This window comes from Strigops habroptila, chromosome 9 (genome assembly GCF_004027225.2).
Source record: "Strigops habroptila isolate Jane chromosome 9, bStrHab1.2.pri, whole genome shotgun sequence".
Lineage (NCBI taxonomy): Eukaryota > Metazoa > Chordata > Aves > Psittaciformes > Psittacidae > Strigops > Strigops habroptila.
In genome coordinates this window covers 12,585,169-12,612,053 of record NC_044285.2, presented here as the reverse complement: position 1 = coordinate 12,612,053, position 26,885 = coordinate 12,585,169, and the positions used below count along the sequence as shown (strand labels likewise).

The window sequence follows — 26,885 nt, the reverse complement described above, 5'->3', positions numbered from 1 at the left end:
GTGATAGCACAGAAATGCGGATTTCCAGTTTTCTTTTAAACCCTTAAAATGTCCATCTACCTACCTCCTGCCTTCACAAAAATCTGGTCATCAAAGAGCATGAAGGTTGCAGAAGGTGACAATTTAGATTATCCGAATTCCCTCCTCTTATTGCTAAATTTCAGTTCACATTGGATGGTAGAATAAATAAGGGGAAACAAAAAGGGCAGTAATCACGCATTTTTAATCCACAAATATGATAATACATCATATACTTAAGGTGACCTGAACATTGCCCGTATTTTAGCAATGTTATTACATACCAAACTACAAGTACAAAAGTAAACAATGGATATACAGGATATGCAAGTATGAGAAATACTTGAAAACATCTCTTTCCTTAAGGCTACTGAGATTTATAAATAAAACAACAAATGTTCAGCTGGTGTGTCTAAAATACCAGAATCTGAATATTGATACTTGCAACACACAAATAGAAAGTCACAGAGATCCCTTTCCTTTGGACATCTTGAATGTTGAATAATCCTTTCTTCTGGCTTTAAAAAAAAAAAAAAAAAAATCTTAAATTTGTTTGCCACAAGTGAAACAAACACACAAAATCTGAAATGTGCACTGAGACAGGAGTGTTGGATACAATAAATACTGTTCAAAAGCATCGATTGACAAGTACGTGCTTGGAAAAAATGCAGCTAATGGTGCATGTAAGTATGACTCTGCAAATGGCTGAGCTTGCAACTCCAGATGTTAGTGTTTCGTTACTGTGTTGTGTTGCAAAGGAGTTGTCCACCTTCATTGATGCTAATTGTAATTTTTATGGTTAAAGGAAAGATGAGGGGGAAATTTACATCGTTACAAGCTGCTCTGCTAATATCTTGTGCTGCCATTTTTACTGTGCTCCAAATGATTTCTCCTCGGAACAGATAAAAATCCATGTAGCAGAACCCAAGTGAATATGTGATCTGTGTGTGTGTATTCTCTGTATAATGGTGTGATAGTCAGAACTGTTGTCGTAAGAGAGAAAAGTTATTCTGGGATGAGGAAAGACAGACGAAGTAGAATAAAATTTTGAGCAGTTTTCTCTACCACCATAGTACTTAAGAAATGAGAAACATGAATTTTTTTAATCCTAGAGTAATAAATTATCAACACTGGAAGCTCTCCTTAGAGAGGAATGGCTTTCAACTATATTTTCTTGTCTTCGTCAATTTTCAAGTATGTGCATCTCTATATTATATGTGATATGGTAACAATCTCCAGATAATGGGATTGTCTGCTGTGCCAACTAAAAGGAGCTACATGACACTGAAATGCCAATAGATACAGGTGAGGCTGGAGGATAACATGTAGAGGGCAAGGAGAGATTTCCAAACACACTTCCTTTACTTGGGGTCGGTCAGCACCATCCCAGTTGCAGGATCCTAAAAGTGGCAAACTTGTGTATCTGCTCTACTCCCGTTCTCCCTTAATCCTAACAAAACTGGACAGAAACCAATATTTCTTTGCAAAATGTTTCCAGATTGCAGACATCAGTATGTTTAGTTTAAAAAAGGGGGAAGAAAAAAAAAAGTCACTGACAACATTCTGAAGAAAAAAAAAGTCATCCATGAAGCTCCACGGCGTGGCTAGGACTGTTCTCTTCAGGCTACTGCAGATGTACTACCACTGGATGGCACTGCAAGCATGAGTCGGGCTTCATCACACCTCTGGTTTACTGTAGGCACAAATTAACGTCGTGGACACATTAAACTGAGAGTTTTATCTAGGCTGAGTATTTTGAGGATAGAGAATGTAAACGTTGCTCCATTGGTGTCACTCCATTGGTGTCTTAGTCATGTTCCTCTTCCCAAGTGCAATTTCAAAATCCTCACAAAGAATGTTTTGTTCTGTCAGGCAAAGTAGTAAGAGCACAAAGAGCAGCACAACCTTCAGCCTAAACTTGTCTGATGTTACCAAATACACAAACCCTGAGAGTGGGGAAACTGATGTACTACTATACCTAGTTTTCTGGTTACCTTTGAGCTTGAACTATTAAGCTGCTTTTCCAATTTAAAATGAAATCTTCCCTATGTTAGCAGGTATGAACCAAAACTCTCTAATGAAAGCATTGCTTCATAGACCAGTTCTTTAAATTTTCTCCCACTTCTACTCAGTTTGCATTATTTGTTATTCCCCTATCAGACTTAAATACCATGCAAAATCAGAGATGGCTTCTCATATTGATTCCTGATCCTTCTGGAAGGAGTGAGCTTAATCCAGTACAACCCTACTTTCTGTCTAAGCTTTTTCATGGAGATAATAAAAACATATGCACTCAAGGCGTGGGGATAAATTCCATGCGTTGCTCTTTAGCCTTCACCTGTCTAGTTTTACATAGCCATGCACTTGAGTTTACTTTCTTTTCCCATGTTCAGCCTTGAACACAAAGGTAGTAAGATTGTGGTGTGTAGCAATCTCTTTCTGAACAATAGGTATCGGCAGCCTTGTTCGCTCCACTTCTTGGAAAAGAGTGAGTTATTGGAACAAAACATTAAAATTGATAGCTTTCTGATTGAAGTTCATCATGAGCCTGGTGAGCACTTTCTGGCCCTTGCTGGAGACTGTACTAAGAGAGTGGTGGGAAGGAAGCTTGCTTGCTCACCGCAGCTCATGAAGGGTGGCCAGTTCTAGAGAGAAGTTTTTGGTTGGTTTATTGGTTTGGAGCGTAGTTTCAAAGGACCTTCTCATCAAGTAGTTTGTTGATGCCGTCACAGATCTTTTTGAGGTATGGCCGACAATCCCCATCAAGACTGTACAGGGCAGTTAGAAACTCCACATCTGCAAAGTGGTTGAAGACGTGGTTGATGCGCCCGTGGGATCTTGGTGTCAGGTGTCGATCTACCAGTTCATGCACAAGGTCTTTACATTCATTCAGAAGTTCTGCAAGAACATTTCTGTCAAACGTGTACTCTACCTCATAGAAACTGACAATTGTCATGGCAGTTTGGTTCAGCTTCTTCCTGAACTTGTCTACGATTTCCAGCTCTTCTTGGTTGAACTGATTATTTCGATACAGGATCCCAATTTTTATTGCCACTTTAATCAGGTCTTTCATAATTTTATGGGCTTCCTTTTTGTTTCTCGTATGTTCCTTTGTTACTTTGTACAGCTCATCGAAGATTTCGCTGCTTGTGTCATCGATGAGCATGTTAGCCATGGTTTTGGTTGCCATTTTACTCAGGATCTTTTTCTGGGCTTGCAGTGCGAGATTCTTGGAACTGAAATAATCAGGACCTGTTTCAGAATAGGAGGGAACAGGGAAAAGGTTAATTTTATTTGGTGAATAATTTTCATAAGCACTTAAGAAAAGTAGTGTTTAACTAGTAGTATTTGCTTAACTGAAACATTACGTGTATCACTTATCATTACATATAGTCATGGCTGCAGTAATACGAACGCTTCCAACACTATTTTCAGGCACCTTTGCGGTCTCAGACATCTGTGTTTCAGGTCTTGCTGTCACTGAGGCTTTTTGCTTGCAAATCAAGAACAGAACATTCTGGCATGGGATATCTTGTGCTGGTTCTTTGCTAGGCTTTTAATTTTGAAGTTCAATATTAAAGCTTTCTTGGCAGAGAGATCCCTTGAGATATTGTGTTCAAAATAATACATAAGCTATCAGAGACAAGCAAAATGAAATACTCACAAATAAATACATGACTCTGAAAGAGTTGTACTTTCGGTCATTGGGAGGCACTGTTGTTCCACTGTTACATCTCAGCTAAGGGCTAATAAGCAGATTCAATTCATCTGCGTGGGACATGGTTTAGTGGTGGACTTGGCAGTGCTGGGTTAATGGTTGGACTTGATGATCTTAAAGGTCTTTTCTAACCTGACATTCTATAATTTATTTTGCTTCAATCACTAATAGCAATACCTTTCCTGTTTGTTACAGGTTCGCAGTTACAGAATGTGATTTTTGTGACATGTTGGTACTTCAGTGCATGCGATCCCACCAAATGAAAGTACCCAAGCTATTTGCTCTACATTTATCAAATAAATATCTTGGATTTTTAATCTTTTACCTGTCTGTGCAAGTTTCACTCAGGTGTAGCACCTGAGTGAGCATGTGGCTACTCCTGCTGGACTTTACTCAATGAGCTTCTATAATTATTGCTAGAGATTAATTTGACCTTCCTCTGTTTTTCACATTAATGTTGGTTTTTAACTGATCCCGTGTGGACAAACTAAATGAAACAGACATGTTTATTGTATGAAATAATCATCCAGTTTAATACTAGGGTACTGAAGTCTCTGTTGGATCAAAAGGCATTTTGTCACTGTAGCCAAATGGTGAATGTGGTGTACTTGGGCTTACAGCTGATGAGGACGGATGCCAGCAGAGGCCTCTGGTACAAGATACCTTCATTGCCTTTCCCTCACACCTCCTCTCAGTGTTTGCTCACATAGAGGAGATGCCTGTCTTTCCCTGCCAGCTGGAGACCTCGCTCTGCTCACCAAGAGACCGGAGCCTTGCCTTGTGCAAAGCGGATGGAGACAACCACCACCAAGTTATGGATAACAATGAAAATAAAAGTTTCCAGTGCTGATTTCAATTTGGAGCCTGGGTGGGTCGAAGCTGGTTGGGTGAGCTCTGGGGACCCTTTCCAGCCTTCAGCACAGGAATGCTGTCACTCCACTGCCCAGCCGCCGTCTGTCACATCTGTCCATGCCTCAGCCTGATCCGCAGCCTCACTCACGCTGCCATGGGTTCACCCTCTCCTTCCTCCCCGTGCTCCTCACATCCTCGCATGAGGAAAAAGGGGTGCTGGGTGCCAGTGCTCACTTCGTATAAGTAACCCTCTGAATTTAAAATCTTCTGTTTAAATCCTGTTTTTTAAGTTAGTTTGAATATTAAAGTTGTCATCTTTCTTTGTGTGCTACAGCTGTACTACTGAGCAGTATGAAAGAGTAACATTTAATTTCAAATGAACCACCACCTGGAAAAAATAATTCAATGTGCTTAAAAGAATTGCCTGTCATTTGGAGAGAAAATTGTGGGGCTGAGCTGCCGACTGGAGGAAATGGAAAAAACTGTGATTTAATCTAGAAATGATAAAACCAGGATGAAAGCATTCTTTCACTTAGCAGTACGTGGGTATATAAATAGTATCAGTGATGAATAATTATGTGCATTTGATACAGTAAAATGGAAGATTAATATTAGCGTCTGTTCCTGTAGTGTTTGCTATTAATCAAGTGGATGCAGTTGTTCAGTGTCTGTTTTGATCAAAACCTGCAAGTAACTGCAGTTAGAATATTGATTTTTCTAACGTTCATGACACACGTGTGTCACTGTCACCGGGTCACAGACCTGTTGGCTCCCGCTGTGCTCGGCTCCACTGCAGGGAGAGCTTTGCTGAGCCGTGGCAACTCCACAGCTGGAGCCAAAGCAGCAGTCGTGGCACACAGAAAGCAGTGGCTGGCAAAGCACCGCATCCCCATCGCACGTCTCCGGTGTGCCAGGACATCTGTGGGGGAGCCAGGACCAGCACAACCACCAGCACATCTCACACACACATCAATGCACCTGCCCTCCCATCTATGTGCTTTCTGAGAGACAACATCTGATGCTATATTAGCACATCAAAGCTTCTAGTAAACTTAGCAGAAGTGAGGTTTGTCTGGGCCCAGAAAAGTGGTTCTGAGGTATGTTCCTGTATTCAAAGTCCTGGCTCTCATCCACGAAACTGAACAGAGCATGACCTTCAAAGGTGGGTTTCTTCCCCCACTACACCCCTGGGTTTGGTACCTTAAATGACAGTAACACAGCTCCCAGTAAAAAGGTGCACAAGCTATGAAATGGGCAGCGCGGCCGGAGAGCATCAGATTGAGTTTAACTGAATGTTAGGCTGGAGGTTTTTTCCATGGCCAATCCCAAGAGTGGGATCTGCCATTTAACAGCATGAGACTGAGCTCCTTTTCGCCTTTCTGAAAGTGAAATAAAATACTCTGTTCTTTTGTTGGCACTGCTAAACTTTTTTCTAGAAGCTGTATTCCCCTTTCCTCTATCTTTTCCTTTGCCAGGCCCTAATGCTATATCCGTCACCCCTTCTTGTATCTTTTGCTCTCCTCTGCTCAAATCAGAACCCCAGTTTCATGGCTCCTATTATTGCTGTGGCCCCCTTCACCACTCTCTGCTTTGTCTCTCCAGCCTGTCTCACCATGGCAGCTCTACACCTAAGCTATGCCAGCCACAGGTGCTCAGAGTCCTTAGAAACCAGGCAGATCCAAATCCTTTCCCCTGCCTCCTTCCATGATTTGTACTGCTCTGTCTATTGTAAAATCTAATAGCTGATAATTAGTTTCACCACCATGACTGCCATACTTCTCCCAGTCAACTGTTCCAAGCAGCCAAGGTCCCAGTGGAGAAGGGCAGTGCTTGGTGGGGACACAGGACAAACCTGTGCACCTGCAGCACAGGATGGTGCTGTATGTTAAATACAGAAGCTGCAGACTGCTGCCACAGTCCCTCCACCACAAGAAACTGCTGAAAGCTCAGGGAGGAGGAGAACTGGTGCATCCCAGCTGCATGAGCAAGCTGCCAACCTGGACTCCGGGATCAGCGCTCCGCAGAGCCTCAGCCCCTGGTCTCCAGCTGCCTGAGTGCTTGCTGGAGGGGTCAGGCAATGTGTGTACAGTGAGGAGGAGGTAGATCACAGTCATCAGCACCCTTGTGCAGCCCAGACAATGGCGTGGGGGCTGTTTGCAAAGGGCTGTGCTCAGCTTTGCTTATATTCGGGGCATGCAGTTTTACAGCAGGGTATGCTGGAAGGCATGAGAGAGACTGTTTGGATTCCTGCCTCCAAAATCACGTCGTGTTCAGACACCAAGGTGACGCTTTGCCTTTCCAAGATCACAAGTAGTTAGCCACATGATTAAATCCAGGCTTTCATGGGGACTGCAGGTTCACTGTGGCAGTCTTTTCTCCCTGCAGCACATTGCTCATTACACAAAAAAACAACATCTTCGCCTCCTACATACAGCAATTCTATTTTCTGCTTTCTTTCATAGAGCAAAACAAATCAGCAATAACATTATAGATGCCATTAGCTTTCAGGAACATTACACCAAAGCTAAAAAAGAAAAACCAACCTCTGAGCATACTGCTTTGCTGGATAATGATTAGCTTCCATTATAGAAAGTCTGACATCTTAGTTTTTACTGAAGTAAGAACCAGTTCTGCCTTCAGATCTGTTCCTTCCCTCTCTTTCTGTCATCTAGAGAGACGTGTATGATAAAAGCCATTAAAAAAGCCCCTCGTGATGGGATTGGTCTCATAGCAATCATCCATCCACCAAAAAAGTGCAGTTCTTCAGACTTGTATTTCCACAGCTGTGGTGCCTGAAGAGGCAATGGCGCAGACCCAGCTGCACGAGCAATGAAGGGGAGAGGCTCCCTGTGCCTGGGCAGTCCTGTGGTCAGGATGCTACACCACTCCCTGCCAGTGACAGCCCCGCTTCTGGCAGATGGTGCTGAGGATGACAAAGATGTCTCACATCCACTAAACTTAATAACAGGATTGCTTAATAACAGAGCTGCTTAATGACAGAAGTGTGGAAAAAGTTTGGCAACTCCAGAGGGTGGATGTAAGAGTTCTGTATTTTAAAAGTTTTTGAGATAAAAATGCAAGAGCATCTGTAATATTCTTGAAATATTTTGGTTCCAGATGGCTGTACCAAGTACAAAATGGTTAGAACTAAATGCTCAGCAATACTATTTTCATGTAAATATCCATTCAGCCACTCTGTACAAAACACATGGCAGAACCAGTGAACCAGAACATGCTCCCACTATGCCCAGGAGAGAGCCTGGTTGACATTTTCTGGAAGCAATTATGCAGACATAGAAACAAATCCCTGAAATGAATCCATTTCCCTCCCAGTTAGCCACTTCTTAGTCAAAGCCTTAATAAAGTTTTGCAGCCAGGATATTTTCTCCCCTGGCAAAGGGCTGAAAGACGTGTTGAAGTGAGCTCTGGAGGGAGTGCTGCTTCACAGGTGAAAATGGAGAGCGCAGGAGTTAATCTGAAGTGTTTCTGTGGAGTTTGCCTAGGGCAGTTTTAATTGTATTAGCAGGCTTGCTTGGAAAGGAAGGATACAAAGCAATTTCTTTGGTTTTGTGGAGTCACATCTGACACTGGGAGTTGTTACCGTAGTGCCTGCTGCAGCTTGCACTCATTAATCAATTACCTCAACCACTGACTTCACCTGGTCTAAAGTGAATCACACTTGGAGCTGTGTGTCTGATCTCCCACGTGCTGTGAGTACAACCCCAGCTCCCAGCAGCTGGTGATGGGCTGTGTCCTCAAGCCATTGCTAAGTAGTGTATTTGAAGGCAGGGGGAGGAGGTAGCTTGAGAGCATCCTGGAAAGGTGAGTTAAGCTGTTGTAAGTTAAAGGACCGAGCTAAAGACATGAAGACGATGCAGGACTGCAGTGGGATCCTGCAGCCTGGCACGAATGGGAGGTGATGGGAATGTGAAAAGGTCCCTGCATCTGTGATCTAGTTGTACTGTAAGTAGGCAAAGGGCTGAACCTTGACAAGAGAGAAATACACTGGAAAGTAAAGATGATGCAAGGCTGAAATATTTTTAATACTCCTGAATCCTCAATTTTCAAATGCAGAACAGCCTCTGCAGCAAAAGACAGACTTTAAGGAGTCAGCAATGCTGGTGGAGATGCAGGCATCCCTCCAGCTGTTAGCAGTTGCTCTGGCTTGTGGGAGATAGACTAAGCCAGGGGACAGGCACACTCCAAGGAGTCTGCCACAGTATGAGATAGCTGGGTTGTGAACATTGGTGTAGGAATGTGCTGTTTTAGTGATTTGTGTGACCCAGTTTGTATTTTAACCTAGTGGCCTACCTGCCCCTGAGCCTGGAGAGTCTGGACAGCCAAGAAGAAGGAAGGAGGCAGCTGTATGACAAAGCTCTTGCAGAGAGCTAAATGAGCAGTGGATGGTATCTGCATGGTTATTCCAGTGTTGCTGCTGGTAATTTACATGGCTGGCAGCTTGTTTCATTATAACCTGAAGCGATCTGTAATGTCTCTTTTTTTCTTGATATAAATAGTTCAGAAAGCATAAACAACATTTGAGGAAAATAAGAGCAAGGAGTTTTATTAAGCTGATATGTAAAGCTATAAGGACAAGAAAAAGCTAGTGCAGAATTGGAGAGTGTAGAAAAACAAAGAGCAAAAAGATCTAGTTGTTTAATTTGCAGCATTTGTGCAAACTAGATGTAATTAGCTGCAAACCTGTGTGTTTTATTTATCCTTTAAGAATCACTTACATGCTATAAGACTGACTAGAAAAGTAAACCACAGAACTCAGGATTTCAAAATAGCTCTAAAAGCACGCTGGAAAAAAGTGCACTAAAAGCACTTCTCCCATAGTATTTAGCATGGTGGCCAGGGTGCTAGCTCTAAGTGTGCGTGTTGCTCTTGGACAGCTACGGGATCACTGCAGAAGAAACATTCAGTGTTTCCAGTAACTTTAAGCCAAGAAATCCAATAGACCAGATGGAATATATCAGCTTTCTGGGAGGGCCAATGTAAACATGTGTAAGCACCAGGGGCCCGGTGCTCAAACTCTTAACACTTCTAAATTGTTACTATGAACATAAAAGGGTTGCTCATTTCCATAGTGGAACAGGAGATTACAGACTGATAATTATATGATCCTGGGAGAATGTACTGGTATCCAAATGTCTGAAGGCAAAACTTGGTCACGCTGGAAATGGCAGCAATAGCCCTGTACAGAAGGAACATGACTAAATGGAAAAAAGAAAAAGACCATTTTTCCCTTCAGTGCTTTATATGAGCAGCAATCATGCTGCAAAAAAAGCACTGTCTGGGAATCTAGCAACTGGAGATTTCTAGTGATAGTCTTATTTCAGCAGCTGGCTTCTATTTGGCGTTTACTTTATTAACAGTACCTTGTTGCTACATACTGGAGTGTGCCTTTCAATACCTGGCAGAGGCGGCAGTAGGCTGGGGAGCGCCTTCTGTAAAGAGAAGAGGCACAATGCAAAACAAGCCTTGAAACTATTGTCCTCGTCTTGGTAATGCCTCCAGAGATGATACCTGGGGGGAGAGGAGCTTGGGGGAGAGGAGCTCAGCTGCAGTTTCCATCTGCTCTGCTGGAGTTGCCAGGAAAGGGGCTGGCTAAGATGTTCTCCTGCTACCCCCAGTAGCTGGCTGGGGATTGAACTACACTGTTGTATTCTTCCCCTCCGTCTAAACACAGTAGTTGGCTAGTGCTATCTGGGGGACAGTGCTGTCCTGTGCCTGAAACTGGCCTGTGGTGTGGAAACCTTCACAAAAGCTCCCTTGGTTATATGTCACAGCTGACATTATGCTATGACTTTGTACGGCTGCTATTTGACACTGATACACTTGGTCATATCCTGGAAACTCACATCCAGCATGTGAGAGAGGAAACCACTCCCTGACAAAAAGGCTCAGTGAGGATCATCTCCATGTGTTGTGTCCTGGTACCAGGCAGCAACTGCTTTGCTAACAACCCAGCCCTTGGGTCTGGCCTGCCAAGTACAAGCTTGGCACATGCAAGCAGGAAAGTCACCTCTCCAAAAGTGGTGAGTAAAGCTCTTATTTTTTTTATCCTGATAGCATATATCAGAACCAAATCTAAAGCAGGCTGTAGCCAGGGAATGACATCTTTGAAGAGTGACTTTCCAGTGTTCAGTTTAAACTTTCCACCTCCCATTTTTGTAGCATGCAGGGAAGCTCTGCCAAGGCAGCAAACACATCTGGTTAGCTTCTGGCAGCTGGTGGTGAGTGTAAACAGCGCAGAGCTTGCTTAAACAGCACACCCGGGGGGCACACCAAGTATGAAGAAGGCTTTGCTCTTATCTGAAAGTGCTCAGGTGTTACAGAAATGAGTTAAGTCTGTCTGCCGGGAGTGATAGCAAAATACTGTGGTGTTTGGGTTGTTTAAGCTTTACTATGCAACTAAAAGAGATTTTGATAAACTGACCACTATTTCATAAAGCGGTTTTAGGTCTCTCGGTGTCAGCTCATTATGTTGACAGCAAGTGCAAGCTCCATTGAAAAGACTGAACATCCCTACCCCAGAAGCTGCTGATTTAACTCTGCCTGACACTGCAAGACAAAGCTTGCACACTGATGGCAAAGGTTTGACAAAGGAGGAATGTGCAATAGATTGAGCCATAACAGACCAAGGCATTGCCTGGGCTGATCTTTAGGGAATGGAAATGCAGGAGGATTGGTTACTTCCTATTGCATTGACCTATTGATCCTTTTGCTACATTTTGAGATAGGTATTTATGATTATATTAGTGGATTTTTCTTTAAATGATAACTTTGATCAAAAAAGGTCTTCTAGAGCAGAGAGGCATACTGATATATCCAAAACACTACAGCAGGATCTTAGGACAGTGGTTTGGTGGCAGTAGGTGAGGATTTTTTGGCTTTCAAACTGTCAGTGACTTCCCCCCCTCCAATCCCCCAATATATGCTATTTAGCAAATCCTGGGCAGTAACTGTTGAAAAGTGTATCTTCAGTCTCTGAAACAGTTTGTGTTTAATCTCCTTTGTCTTCTCCACAATTACTACATTTCTTAGACCTTCCTTTTAAAGATACTTCATTTAAGAATAAGTCATCATGGTGACTATGTAGCAAAACTATCTAATTAGACAAATAATTATTATCTCTAAAGGAAAATTATCCTTGTTTTAATGTCTGGCCATGTAATTTTCACAACAGGACAGTAATGAGTCCTTTGATATGTGCTAAGGAACTGTTTATTGCTTAGATGGGACAAAGTTTCTGGGGAAGCATCAGGCATATAATGAATGATCAACCGATTATCTTGTTAAGGTGAAAAGCCTCATAGGCTTCTTTAAAAGGACTCAGCCATCACATTCTTCCACACAAAAGTAACAATTACCTAGAAAAGAAAGGATTTCTTGCCAAAGTGCTATTTGCTACCATGACTCTTAGAAGCCATGAGAAACTGTTCAAGATCTTGCAGCTATCCTGGTTTTATCCAGATGCAATTATTGTAGCAACTTCTCTTTGTAGATGATCTGTAGAACCTGCTTGCAGTTTTACTTTTTGATTAGTTTCCAAACTAGTAGATTCTGTTTTGAACAAAGACTTGAAGAGGAAAATAAAAAACAAACTTGCGAGCACTAAATCATAGACAATCCAGCCTGTGTTATCTAAGCATGGGGAATACAGCTATGCATCCTGAAAGCCAGCAGCTAGAATTGCTTGAAGCTGCTGAGGCTTTCTGATTTCAGTACATACAATCTTTCTTGATCCAAAAATGTAGTAACAATTCGGTCTCTCCTCTTGCCCCTCTAAAACAAACACAGCACCACCTGCCTCAAACCACACACACAGAGAAAACAGAGCCAGGTCAGGCAGTGTACAACTGTATGGTAGGTGCCTTCCACTAGCTGTATCTGCACCAGTGGTCACCTGCAGAAGCACATCTCCTAGTTCAACCTCTGGCTATGTTTTCCTGGTGTCGACGGAGGATTTGGTGCCTGGGAACAGCTATTCCCTTTTTCTGATGTTTGACTATTTCACCAATGTTGCCACAGATCTTGGGGGGTTTGAGTCCATGTGCATGAATGACTTGGATTCTTGATCAGGCTGTGTAAGCTTTTCTGTGTATTCTTTTTTCATACCTTCTCTGGCAGGGTGAGGGAAAGATGAGGGCTATAGAAACATTTGTGCTTTTGTGGGCTTGATGCTTGGCAATTGCCACAGTCATCACTCCTGGTTAACAGGAAGTGCAGATTTCCCTGTGCTTCTGTAGCTCGAATGCTTTCTATTCTTTCCACATAAGTCTCTTTAGCATGCAGGAGCCAGTTGTTCCCAGTAGGAACATAATAACATGCTGTTAGTAAAGCAAGGCCTGGCAGTATCAGCCCTTAATATTAAACAAGACCTCTGTGTAATACGTGTGCTTTAAACAGATAAAGTGCAGCTAAGAAACAGGCTATTGGGTACTGGTTCACAGATTTCTTCTCTCTCTCCCTCACCTCTCATTTCTCATCCCCCTCAGGGAGAAAATTGAGGGTTTATTTTTGTGCCTTAAAGTTGCCTGTTGTTGCAGTACACTATTCTTTCTCTAGAGTTACAACGTCCTTGCCTTTTACATAGAATAATTCTATTTTTGACTCTTAATATATTGAGTGGCATGAAAAATAACCACATCTATGCTCTAGGGATGTACAAAATTCCTTGAGAAAGCAGGCAGTCGGGACCCGAGGGGAGCTGGTCTGAAGATGCTCTGAAACCCCAAGTTGGCATTTCTCTGTAACTTAATAGGAGGCTTAAAAATAGGGGAAAAAGTATTTCTGTTAAAGCAGGTCAAGGTGAATAATCTTTCAAAACCCCTACAACAGGCTGCAACCGCAGAAGGTGTCAAGCTGCTGCTGACCAAGCGGGTTCCCAGCTGCATGAGGCTGAGCTCTGGAGGGCTGGCAGCTCCAGCACCGCATCTCTGCAGAACTACACCAGTATCTATCTCTGCAGAGCATATGGGTCTCTTCACCATCCTCCAGTGCGTTGTTCAAATGCACCCAAAATAGCCCACCTTGTCCCACAGAGGGGAGTGACTGGAAGCAACATTGCAATTCACTCTTGTCATGTGTTTTTGTCTTGTTTTTAAAAACAAAAACCGCACAACAGTACTGTTTAGCCTTCTGTGCTTGAAATGCTTTGAGTACACTGACACAGTGCAAGTGTTGGATGGGTAGGGGTAACACTGAACAGTGTGTGTGTGTAAATGTGAAGAGGCTAAGGGAATTTGGGGGGTGGAGAGGAAAGGCAGGCTGTTTAACTTTGGAGTTGATTTAAGTTAATGGCATTTGTGTATCTTGTTAGGTTTTTTTGGTTTTTATGAACACCATATGCTATATTGTTTTGCTACCTTGGTATTTGGTTGCTTGACCAGTAGGTTTTGAATTAAGAAGGTGATGGATAGAAGGGGAATAAATCAATTGCAGAGGTCATGTACACCTGGAAAAACATACTATAGGTCTCTAAATAAAATACCAGAGGAGCTGTTAATTTTTCCAATTAGCACCAGCCATGCTTCCAAACTCTGTTTGAACTGGAGAAGAAAATCAAATGAGGGAAAGATGAAGCGGGCAACAGTGGCAAGAAGTGTGACAGCAGTTTTCTTTTCCAACCCAGGAACAAGCACTCTAGACTGACCAAAACATTTAAAACTAGTCAGAAAAGAAAGTTTAACCTTATGAATAGACTGTTTGTTGTCTCATTTTTACTCTTTGCTTATGTGCATTGGGGCAGTCAATTAAAAGAAAAAATATTTTGGAAATGCCGATTAGTGCTTACAAATCAGGTGCCTCCAGTCATGCCTACTTATAATATTTGCTACGTCAAAGCATCATTACTTACAAGGTATGCGGGTGCTACCTATGCCTGTCTACTTACAACAGTTTTTGTCCCCTCCGTAAATGCAAAGGCCTAGGTTTGTAAAGGCACCTGATGTATCACTAAGCACAGTCCAAAATATTAATTCCTAGTCTGAGAATATTTAGGAGGAAAAGAAGGATATAAAAAAATCTTGTTACTGCAACTTGTGAAGTCTTTGGGGTAAAGGAAATGCTCCCAGTTAATTCACCACTTGCCATACCAGTGACCCTCCTGGCTGCAGAGTGTCCCTTGCTCTCTTTGCCCCAGGTCCTTCTGCCCCAGTGTGCAGTGCCTCAGTAGGTGGCCACACACTGCCCTTGCTCTGTGCCTGCCTGCAGGATGGAGGGACCTTTCCAGACCCAGGCTTTAAACTTAGCATAGTAGTTTTCAGCAAACAGGTCCATGCTCCACCCGCACAAACACTGCAGCGTGAATTTCATTGCCATTTGAAGCAGACAGTTTTGTTTCCCCCAGCTCTAATTATCTGATGCTCTGTGGCACAGCTTTACAACACTGGTGCAACACCAGATGGGAATGTTGCTTGTGCAAGTCCATAAAAGACCTGAGGGCATCCTCCCTTTCTTGAGTAAGAGCTGCTGATAATATCAGTGCCTGAATGGTGCCTGTTCTGGTTTCTTTTAACTCATCTGAAGTATTTATTTTTTTTTTCCCCACTAGAATTATAAAGATTTCTTTAGAGATGTCTAACAGACAATCCCACTCTGGCCTTGCTGAAACAAAACTAGTTTGCTCTTTGTTTAACCCTCAGAAATGGTGTTGTAGAATCCATCTTCAATGAGTTAGTTTGGTGGTACAGTTATAGATGACCCAGTGGTGTTAATGAGTTTAAAAAAAAAAAAAAAGAATATATTTTTTAAAATGTCATCTGCTTACCCTGGCTGACAAGCAAGTAAGTAAATTCCTTTTCCTTCTACTTTAGGGTTTTTCCCCATTCTTCAACAGAGAACCGATTAGGTGTGTGCTATGCTGGAATAGCTGCCTGTGCACAAACACTCGTGCTCTGAGCACCTTTACAAGAAAAATCTAAACTGATTGTGTCAATACTGTTGATCCAGGGTGAAAACAATGTTTTAAGTCTGCAAGTGCTAGAAAAGTATTTCTTAACAGCAAAGCTGAAACTGGAAAGGCAAAAGACATGAATACTTAAAAAGAAAAAGAGACTTTGCTTATGCCCATTTACTGTTGCTCCCAAAAAAGGAGAACAAAACTAGAGGAGTCTTCATTTACTTATTGTTTTAAACAGTTCTTTACTGTTTGCCCAGTAATTTTTTTTTTCCCTGCCTCTAGAGAAGGATTAGCTGCTGGGGAGATGGCCAGCCCTGATTCTAAATGGAAAACTCCTGAGCAAAGGAAAAATTAATACTGGTCAATGCAGCTGGAATTCATCATGCTCTCCATCTTTTACAAGTTTTTGTACATTTGATTGGAGATTTATTGGTAGGCAGAAAGCACATATTGCCTCATGTCTCAGATGTGATCTATAACCCTGCTTTCCTTTAAGATGAAGCCTGATTTGGACTTTAATATGTCCTTGGGTTGATCTGCTCTGCCCTGCTCATCTGCAGTGTTGGGTCAAGCATTCAATCCAGACGCACAAAACGCTAAGAATGGTATATGTGATGGATTCCATCCCCGTGGAAAAAAAAAGACACAGATTATTTATCTGTCCATCCCACACAAAGTAGACCACCTGCTGTATTCTCCACACTCATTCTCTGTAATCCTGTCATGAAGAATGACCACTGTTTAGCCAGAATTTTCTTTACTAAAAAGGAATGGTTTTTAAGCCATGAAAACCTTCATATAGCCTAATGAAAACATATGCTGAGTCTTACAGTAAGAGTAAAAGATTATTTCCTGTGGAAGGATACAAATCTCAGTAACGTGGATTTGCAGATCAGTTCTGTTCCTCCTTGGTTTAAGATCTGCATGAACAGTATCTGCTGAAAGTTACAGTGTCTTGCTGTCTTAGACTAAGGAAAGAAAAAATCCTGAGGTCATACTGGAAAAGAAGGAGGAGAAACTAGACTAAAAATGATCATTTCCTTGTTATGAGTTTAAGCTAAAGTGCTAAGCATATCATCAATACTTTCACAGGGAGGTAACTGATCCAAGCAGCATAAATAACATCTTACAGTCAAAGCTCCTGTAGAGGATAAATACTAATGAAATAATCTGGTTTTGCACTTTCATCTTGTTCATGGTGTGTATACGTATTGTAAAACATACCATGTCAGGAGGAGTATCCTGATAACAGGGACACTTTCTCTGTCATTAGGGAGCCTCTAATAACAGTTTAACAGCAGTTGCTGTAACCACTCATGGTGTAGAAGTTCACTCTAAGTACAACTCTTTATTTCAGGAAAGCAGAAATGGAAAAGATGCTGGACAAGTACTGAAACAGTAAAGACAGTTCTTAGGAGGTCTGTTTCATTATTCTGAGGCATGTGAGTAACAGCAATGTGTTGTGGGTGTGTTGTTTCTTGTTAATATATATATATGTATCCTCATCATATGATATTGCAACTATATGGAGTGAGGATTGAATTTGCAGAGGGAACATCAAAAAAATCACTACCTTTATGTTACCTAAAGAAAACCCTGGGAGGACAAATCTCAATGATAAATACAGATAAGCACAATGTGGCACCCCTCCTGAGGTGTCAATCCTGTGACATGTCTGAGTACATATGTACTGAGGTTATATGTGCTGATACCTACACCTGTACTGAAAGCATCCAGCTGAATCCAGGATAATGCAGAATTGTTACCTCTGAATACAGCAGTAACAATAGTCTCTAGAGAGACTCCACATGAACCCAATCATGCCCAGCCTGATACTAAGAGAAAGAAGAAACAGCCCATATGCTGTTATCATCTCGCTGTTTCAGATACCAGCAAAACTGCTGCTGCCTTTAGATCTGGTTAATGGTAACAGAATAATAGAAAATTCCACAGTTCTGCTAAAAAACTGTGCTTGGGAACAAAAAAATCATTCCACCAAAACTTGTAAGTTGGTCAGTTTTGCATTTCTTACTCTCAAGCATGTTTTTTTAGTGTCTGTAGTACATGCTGAAGAAACAGCCATCTGCATGCTGCTTTTCCTTCTGGAGCCATTCTAAGTACAGGCAGCTTCTTTAGGCTTATCAAGAAAGTTACCAAAGATGAGTTTAGACCCACCTTATCTCTCCTGGATTTTGATATGGTATTCAAAGAGTGAACACCCTGTGGAGTTTCCTCAGATAGTCTAGCAGCTGCCTGAGGGGAAATACTGCTTAGTTTCCTATCACTGCTTTTCAGGGAGGTAAGTCCTTCTTTTTCATAGAGACCTAATATTGCATTTCTTAGTCCTGCTCTAAAGCTCTGCTGGATTCAGTGCTCTTTCTGCCTGAAGAAGCATGACAAAATCTACTTCTTGCTCAGCTCTCACCAGTCCCATAGGAACAAACTGAATTCTGCCCAATCTCATGTTTCCCATTCAACTTTTTCAACAATGAAGAAAAATAATTCCTTTCTTGAAGAGGGACATCACAGAACCACCGAATGGCTTGGGTTGGAAAGAATCTTAAGATCATCTAGTTCCAAACCCCCTGCCATGGGCAGGGAAGCTTCACACTAGACCATGTCGCCCAAAGCTCTGTTCAACCTGGCCTTGAACACTGCCAGGGATGGAGCATTTACCATTTCCTTGGGCAACCTGTTCCAGCGCCTCACCACCCTTGCAGTGAAGAACTTCTTTCTTATGTCTAACCTGAACTTCTCCTGTTTAAGTTTAAACCCATTACCTCTTGTCCTATCACTATAGTCCCTGATGAAGAGTCCCTCTCCGGCGTCCTTGTAGGCCCCCTTCAGACATTGGAAGGCTGCTATGAGATCTCCACACAGCTTCCCTTCTCCAGGCTGAACAGCCCCAAATTTCTCAGCCTGTCTTCATATGGGAAGTGCTCCAGCCCTCTTATCATCCTCGTGGTCCTCCTCTGGACTTGCTCCAACAGCTCCATGTCCTTATGTTGAGCACACCAGAACTGCAAACAGTACTCCAAGCGGGCTCTCACGACAGCAGAGTGGAAGGTCAGTATCACCTCTATCTGTATGTTCTCCACTGTGTCACGTTTATGTGAACTGGATTACAGACTACTATGCTGACGTGTTTTGTAGGGTTCAGCTTTTCCTGAAACATCTGTCTGTAGTTCCTGCTCTGTGCTCCTGCAGTAGCATAACCTAGGGACATTCATGTCCAATTACATACACAATTAGCAATCACTGCTGTGATTCATTAATATGCTTTTAAATGGAGACTGGAGCCTTAAAAAGGAATGACTGTGTACCTGTCATCCATTACTATCATTTCATATACCAAAAAAATGCAAGAGTTTCCTATGGGTTTGCACCACAAAGCCTAGAGAATGATAATCCAGTGTTAGTGCTCTGAATATAGGTATTGCTATACTGCTCATAGGGAATAATTGTTAGCAGCAACATTTAAATAAATTCTATTATGAAGTTGAATGATGCTCTAAAATAAATCATTTAACTTTTACCAACAGTCATTATTAATTCAATGAAATTCCCAGGGCAATTTAAACCAAAAGAGAGACATTTCACAGTCCTCCCCATAGAGACATAGTGCATTATCTATTCAACATGAAAGGCCTGGAAGAGGAGCCCTTTTGTTTATTCTTACTTCATTTTAATTAATGCTAATTTGAGTTGCTACTGTTATGCTATTAAGCCATACACTACAATCTATTTGAAGCTTCCTTTGGCAAATAACTGAGCGGATACGTAACTCAGCTGGACTCACCTTAGTGGAGCTGGTTTTGCTGCCAAACTCAAGACCTGGCATGCTTTTTTTTTCTTTTTTCCCACCCAAGTCTATTCAAATAGTTTCTTTTGCAGCAATCTGTTCTTCCTCTGAGCCTCATGGTGTGTTGCTGAGGACCCCTTGGCATAGCACTAACTATTCAGGCCTGCCTTTGCCTTTGGGGTGAACTTGCTCACCTGCATTTCTTCAGCTCCTGGCAGTACTGGTCCCTCCCTAGCTACAGTCCTCTCCAGGTTTGTTGTAGGAGATATGCTATCAGCATCTCCCCATCAGCCAGCTGTCTGTCCTATCTTCAAGCCTAAAGCCTGAATACGATTTACCACTTCCTGCTTTTCAATATTCTCTCCCTAAATATTAAATATGCTCATGCTTACAGAGAAAACACTGCAGAAGCTTTACCCTTCTGGCATGCTTAACAACCATCCCTCCAATGCAAAATATGCTCATGATAAAATCACATTTTCTTACAGCAAATGGGCACCCCAGTGAGCCTCTCAGACTAGCTTCCCATTATGTGAACTCTCATCAAGTGCAACCCAGTGGTGCTAGCATGATGTTCCATCAGTGGACACCTATTTGACTTTAATATACACAGAAATTGCTTGCGGAAAGCTTTTATCAAAGAAATAATACTCCAAATGCCAGAAGCCTGTATCTCATGTAGTGAGAGAGTGCCTAGAAATCCAAGCAGCACGTTACAGCTTGCAAAATTTCTGACAAATGGAAACAGTCACTTAAAAAGAAAAAAGTAGTCAGCTGTCACTGCCCACGTTTTGGTCCCATGTTCATGCTCATAGTTGGCTGATGCATTTTCTTCCTGGAACTCACACAGAGGACACATCCTCCTTGTGGAGGAGCATTTGCTATATGAGGCTCTGTCCCTGAAATACATATAGATCCTAAGGTTGTATATGAACAAGTTGATTTAGGACATGATTCTCCCTCCTTCTGCATAGATTAGAATTCTTTTGCTATATTCAGTGTTTCATGAAAGAAAGTCTCTACTGATATCAGTGATAATGGCCTAAACTGGCCATGTAAAATTATGATGTCATGTATGATGACAGGGAGATTATTTTTCCAAAGATGCTTCCCTACTTTCCATGACGTACTTTGGTTTGACTCCAGCCATTTCTCATCCAAGATTGACTTAATATCCAGCAGGTGCTCTTTCCTAATTCTTTTAGAGGGAACTTGCTATTCAAAGGGGACATATCCCAATCAACCGCATTTTTTTGAGATTCCTTGCATCATGTTTCTCACTATATTGTCTCTGGACAGGATATCTGGTGTTATTGTTCTAACTTCCCTCAGGTACTAGAGGATAGCCAGGCTTTGCACACTGCCTGAGTTAATGTCCTGAATGCAAACAGTATGTCTTTCTCATACTTTCATCCTCCAGACAGGAGACTGGATCAGTAAACGCAGAGAAGGACTGTTTTCTGATTTCTCTTAGTTATGTTTATTTTTCACTATGACAACTTCTCAAACAGAGAACAAGCTGAAATCTTACTGTGTCTGTTCTTGCCTCATTTCTCCTTTTTTTTTTTCTCTTTTCATAAAATAATTATGCAATTCATCTGGCATATGATAATATAAATTACTTCAGTCAATGGCTAGATTTAGGAGTGACTTTTAATGACATTATCTTTGCTTTAGCTTCAGAAGTAAAGAGACTAAAGGCATAGGTCACCAGAGCAGTAAAGGAAAAAAACAGCTTCAGAGATAGGTATGGATAAATGTGTACAGTGGATGATTAGAACCTCCAAAGTGTTGAAATATTATAGGCTAGTTCTACCAAGCTCTCATGATTTATATGATCTCTGGAACTCTTAGTTCTATGTTATTTCTTGGCTGTCATTCTTATCACATATGCTAGTTAATGTGTTTTGTTAAATATGGGCAACCGTAATCACACTCTGTTCTCTGTTCAAGGTCTGCTTGTGTCATCTTTTCCCCTTTCTTTGTTATACAAGAAAAATAGACTTCAAATAAAAAACCACACGAAAACCAGGTTAGACCTCTGACAATGTCTAGTATAGTCTAAATGAAATGGGTACATTTCTATGGATTTTGATTTTATTTACTTTCCCAGTTGTTTGTAGGTATTCATTTGACCTGGAAAATCTACAACACATCCCTACTCAAGTAAGGAAAGATTAGATGGAGAACGCTGAACAACACACAGTGCATTAACTCACTCTTTGTTGTTTAATAGACATTTTGTATTGCATTAACAGCAGTATCTCCTGTTTTGTTTAAGCCCTTTGCAAAACACACCTGGTTTATTTTTCTTTAGTGGTGAAGGTGCAAGGTAAATGGACTCTTCCTTCCTCCCTCATTTCTACAAAATAATGTTCTTTCAGGTATCTTGTTTTATAGTAATCATTCAGTAGGCACACAAACGCCCCCCTGCTCTCCTCCATGCTTCCGAATAGGTTTATCTGTGTGCTGCTCAGTACACGGGCAGCAGTGATGCAGAGGTGGAAACTGTTCATCAAACACAGGACTATGATTATGACAATGTGGTTTCAGCTCCTCCTGCCATAGGAATAAGCTGTGCTATCACACGCTAGGGGCCAAGGAGATTAATGTGGCCAGGAACTGCTTTAGGTAATATTTTTTAGCAGGTAAGTACAGGGCAGTACGAGGTTTCTTGATGAAAGAAGGTATCTTTCATAAGGACCTCCTCATATCCTTGAAGCGCTGCCTTTTTAGTTTCCTCAGATAAGATACAATGCCTGCACAAAATCTAAGTAACAGGCCATTCCCTGCACTTCTGTACCTCTGGAGCACTGACATAGCAAAGGAGCCGTTTGTTAGCATGGCAAACAGACTCACAGATGCAACCCTCGGGATAACATGGATGTAAAGCACCGAATTCAGTAGCATTATCACTTCTCTTTCACAACTACATTTTTGCTACTCATGCAATATCAAGTGTAGTATTTCCCAGCAAAAGTGATCTGTAATTATAGCAATTCCTAAAGTGTCAGTTAGTTTTAATTGCTGCCTTTTACTGTATTTTTGGACTTGCAGCTCAAGATGGTCAGTGTTGGCTTAACGTTTCAGACTTAGTGTTTACTTGGGAAGGGGAAAATGCTTAGCTAAATTTTATAGTAACGGACAGGTTTACGTGGAAGCTTTAAAAGATTCAGTGGGAAAAGTCTCCTCTGATTCCTTGCAGGATTTGCAACATTACGTTGCAGCACAGTTCATGAATGAATTCCAGAGAGTAAAGCTGTTTGGTCTGCTTTCCCTAATTGAGATGCACAGAAATGAACTGAATTATCTAAGTGGTAAGTGGAGCAAAGTAACACTTTTGAAGTCCTAACTAACTGTGAGAGGTTAGTAACACCAGCAAAGCCACCTCCATGTAAAAATCTAAAATCCTTATCCTTTGAACAGTTACAATAATGAGCCTATTCTACTCTCTTAGTCCTGACTAACCCACTAAAGTGGGAAGAAAATGAATGAAAAGCCGTTTCTTTCTCCATTGCCAGAGAACAGCTCTCCAAATAGTGCTTTTCAGCGGTACCCTGATTAGAATGGCTGGCGGCTCGGGGGACTCCCAGTTGCCAGCCTTGGCACCTCGCTGATTTTCAGCACTATTTGTTACTTTTTTTAAACCCTAAGCAAGTTGAAACTAATCAAAACACACTTCTTTAACAGCCAGGGATTTCACAGCCAAGCCCTGCTTAAACTTACTCATGTAAATAGCTTTGTCATTTTATAGGGTATATTCTGAGTGAAATGAACAGACCTTAGTGTGAAATTGAATTTAAAAAAGAATTGATTTCTTTCTCCCCCCCCTTCTCATATCTTTCCAAATACGTCCTAAATTTTTGCCTGTACTAAGGTAACGCTGTTCATGGATCTAATGTTTAATAGTCACATTGAATAATATCCCAAAGATGAGTCAGAGCATTGCTGAAATTTGCACTGAAGTCATAGAAAAACATAAACCCTGAAGCAAAAAGAATTTGCGGTCTTTTCATCCCAAGGTACAGATCTAGCCTCTGAAACTATTTGTTCTTCTTTAAACTAAGAAGCTAAGTCCTCTGGTGTACACTGGCACAGTTCCACCTGCACTGATAAACCACTGCAGTTCTATATCAAGCAAGTGAGCACCCCCCTTATCAGAAACATATTTAATAAGTTGACTGAGGAACAATAATCACTCTGGACCTTAAGACTGGACAGATATTATGGCTGTATCTACTGTATCTACTTATGCAATTAAGAACACGGAAACTCATAAATTATGGTTTATACCTAGCACTAATATAAGCTGGAAATGTTGTTATTATGGAAAATATTGACTGGTTGAAATATTGTTGGAAACGTGTATTTTTTTTAAAATTCCATATGTTTTCCTGTCAATCTCCCAAGCTGTCAGACAGCCCTTTCTTCCTATGTGTGTCATTTGCATTAGCTTTGCCGCATAGATTTTAGCTGAAAAAACAAGTTGTTCCTGTCGTGTGATAGGAAATCCAGGTCTCTGCTCCTCTTCAATCAAACAGAGCTGATATTGACCTTGGTCTTGTAGACTCAGTGTTGTTTTGAGGAAAAAAACCAACCAACCAAACCCCAAAACCAAACGCCAAACCCCTGTGTGTATATATGCATAAATATGTATATACACACATATTTTTACATTTTCTCAGGAAATTAGTGACAACACAGCACCACTAGATTTTGTTAGTCTTTCAGCAGTGTAAAAACTGCCTTTTAATCAGGTCTAATCTTGCATACACTTATGTAGATTTCCCTAATGATACTGTAATTTCATCTCTGTGACACCACAGAACTGACAATAATGATTTGTTCAGCATTTGTTGTTACCTACTGTCCAAAGCCTTTGTCATTTCATAGAATACCAAATGCACTTATTAGGATACCCTACTTCCAATGGGAGTAATACAATGGAAGAATTATTGTTGTCATAAAATTTTCTAAATGTATTTCTGTATGAAGGGAACAGCCCTATTTCTCATCAGATCAGTAGGATTAAATCACATACTTTGGGAGCACTGTTGCTTATTAAGAAATTATTTATGAGTTGAGTTATATTGCTTCTAAATATATAAAGAGTTGGGATGGCTTCCAACAATTATTCAAGAAGCCAGCCGAGTGATGCTTTCCAATTAAATCAATCTGACTTTTTTTTTTAACTTCTTAGTGTCCTGTGTTCTTTATTCTGTTTTCTTTCATGATTGAAGTAGATAACGTATTAACCTCCTACCACTGAAGTCTTGCACATCTCCTCTTTGGTATCCTTTCATGTGGTGGTGATCAGTAGGAGTCTCTCTGTAGGTACTCACTACATGAAAGGTTTCTTTCTTGTCCATATGCTGCTGGTGGTGCTTAAGTTCTTCCTTTTATTTAGGACCAGTTGTTATACAGAGCTTCAAAGCTTATAACTTCTGATGGCTCATTTATATTTGTATTGTTCATTCTTTGATAGTGATCATGTTAAAAAAACCTCCTGAAAACAGTGCAGCACAGAAAACGTTGACTTCTGTGGTAGCACCTGTGCTGTTCAAGTTATGCAAGGAGATATGTGTAACTCCATGGCCTAATTTATTATCACAGGAATAAAGACACATTAATTAAAAACAAAAATGCAAAACGAACAAAAGAAAAACAATTCACTAAACCATAAAGCATTCCCTTTCCCACTTGTAATGGATGAAACTCTATGGAGAAAAAAAATAAATTACAGCTCTCCACAGAGGTTTATTTCCTAGGCAAATCGTATTACAGAAAGTTACTTATCTAGGCTGAGCCTTAGACTGTGGACCTGGGTGGACATACCCAACCAGAGTGGCCCATGAACTTTTCCCAACTTGTCAGTGAAAAAGGTAACTAAGAAAACCTTGTCAATTATGTGTAAGCTTAAATTTACTATATAAGCACTCTCAACTGAAGAAAGTTAAATAATCTGCAAAATGAAACAAAACACTGAAAATCACTGGAGCAGACTATTGAGTGCTTATTCCTTGCCAGATCAGCCTTCCCATAGCTGGCTATAGTCATCGTTGCTGCAGAGTTCACTTTGTTCTATGCTGAAGGAATACGTCTGCTCCAGAGTACGAGGCCTGCCTTTATTGCTGGGGTTGGAAGTATGCCACTCAAAGAATTAATCAGAATCATTTCTTTTTTCCACTACTTTGGAGTAGATAGCAAGCTCATTTGGGTATCTGGCATATTTATTTAGCTCTGTTACAGGTTCATCTAGTTACTGATGTTCATTTGCAAGATTTAAATAAAGGTTTCTCCTCCATTAGCACCGGAAAATGAAACCAGACTGTGTTACTTGGAAAAATGATTTAAAATTATGGAAATTACTCTCGTACAAGGAGGACAGAAATAGCCCAACACAAGCATACTTTGCAGTTGCCAGTTGAAACAGCAGCCTATTTTGTGCTACGCCTTTCACTGATTCATTTCTAGGGTTGTTCCCTAAAAAGAATCTACAGTTAGTGGGTCTGAACTGCTGCTTTCTGTCAAGGGTAAACTGAGTGGCTATTCCATAGCCCTTTTCCAAAAGCTCCTTTTGAAAGCTGAAACACTGGAGCACAGAGATCTGCCAGAGTGCGCCACTGGGAACAGAGGAACACAGCCCTTGCCTAGTGTCTGTACATCCTGCCAGCTCCTCCCGTTCTGCTATGTCAATTCATATGCCCTAATAGTGGCTATTGCTGCTTGTGCCATAAGTAGTTTTAGTCAGAGGATTCATGAAGCCAAATCCATTTTTAACACATCTGTATTTCCACCAGCCTTTACAAGAACTTCCCTGAAACAATGCTGAACAATACTCGGACTTGTAGGCAGAGCGCAGCTTGACACAAACTGCTCTCCTTCCTACAGAGTGGAATTACCCTGCCATGATGTTCCATATGACCATATATTAAGGGACTGGCACTTACAGGCCTATCTACTGTTTTTAATAAAGGCTTCTTTAGGTTAGTTTTAGGACCTCGAGTTTTCTGGGCACAGAACTACCATCTAAATTGATGCTTCTAGGACATTGCATTCATCTCTGCATGGGAGACAACAAATCAGCAGTTCTTGCAGAGATTGACAGGATTAAGGTAGTGAATGACGTGCCATGGGTGGGGGGAGGACAGTTTCTGACCATATGCAGAATACCTCTGCTTTTTCTTTACATTGTATATGGGCAGCCAGAACCATGGCTACTCCTGGTGAATGCAGTCCTTATTCTAAAAGTCCTCTGGAGCAAATCAGAACAGAGTTAGTCTGTGAGGCATTACCAAAGAGCACTCACAAGATAGCGGATGAATCTGTGATTATTATAGTCAAGCTACTCTAACTCATGGTTAATTTCATTCACAGATTAATCTCATAAAAGATAATTTAACGCCACTGTGCTAGGCTCAGGTAGGGCTGTTAGTCCCTTGGGTAACATTCCTTACAATCAAATGATGCATTAGATTTGGGATTTGGCAACAAAACTCGCCATCTCATTGAATTATACCACACCTCACTACGTTTTCACAATGACATTCAAAGAGTAATGGTACACTAAAATACATAGTTATGTA

General features: G+C 41.2%; 1 protein-coding gene across 1 annotated transcript in view; it reads right to left on the bottom strand.

Annotated features, from left to right (window-relative positions):
- Positions 1–204: 204 nt before the first annotated feature.
- The window catches only part of TNFAIP8L3 (TNF alpha induced protein 8 like 3), a 47,971-nt gene continuing 21,290 nt past the window's right edge, over positions 205–26,885 (bottom strand). The window contains exon 2 of the mRNA XM_030496723.2: positions 205–3,270. Within this exon, the coding sequence (XP_030352583.1) occupies positions 2,708–3,270 (563 nt within the window). The 3' untranslated portion in view covers positions 205–2,707. The remainder of the gene's footprint in view (positions 3,271–26,885) is intronic.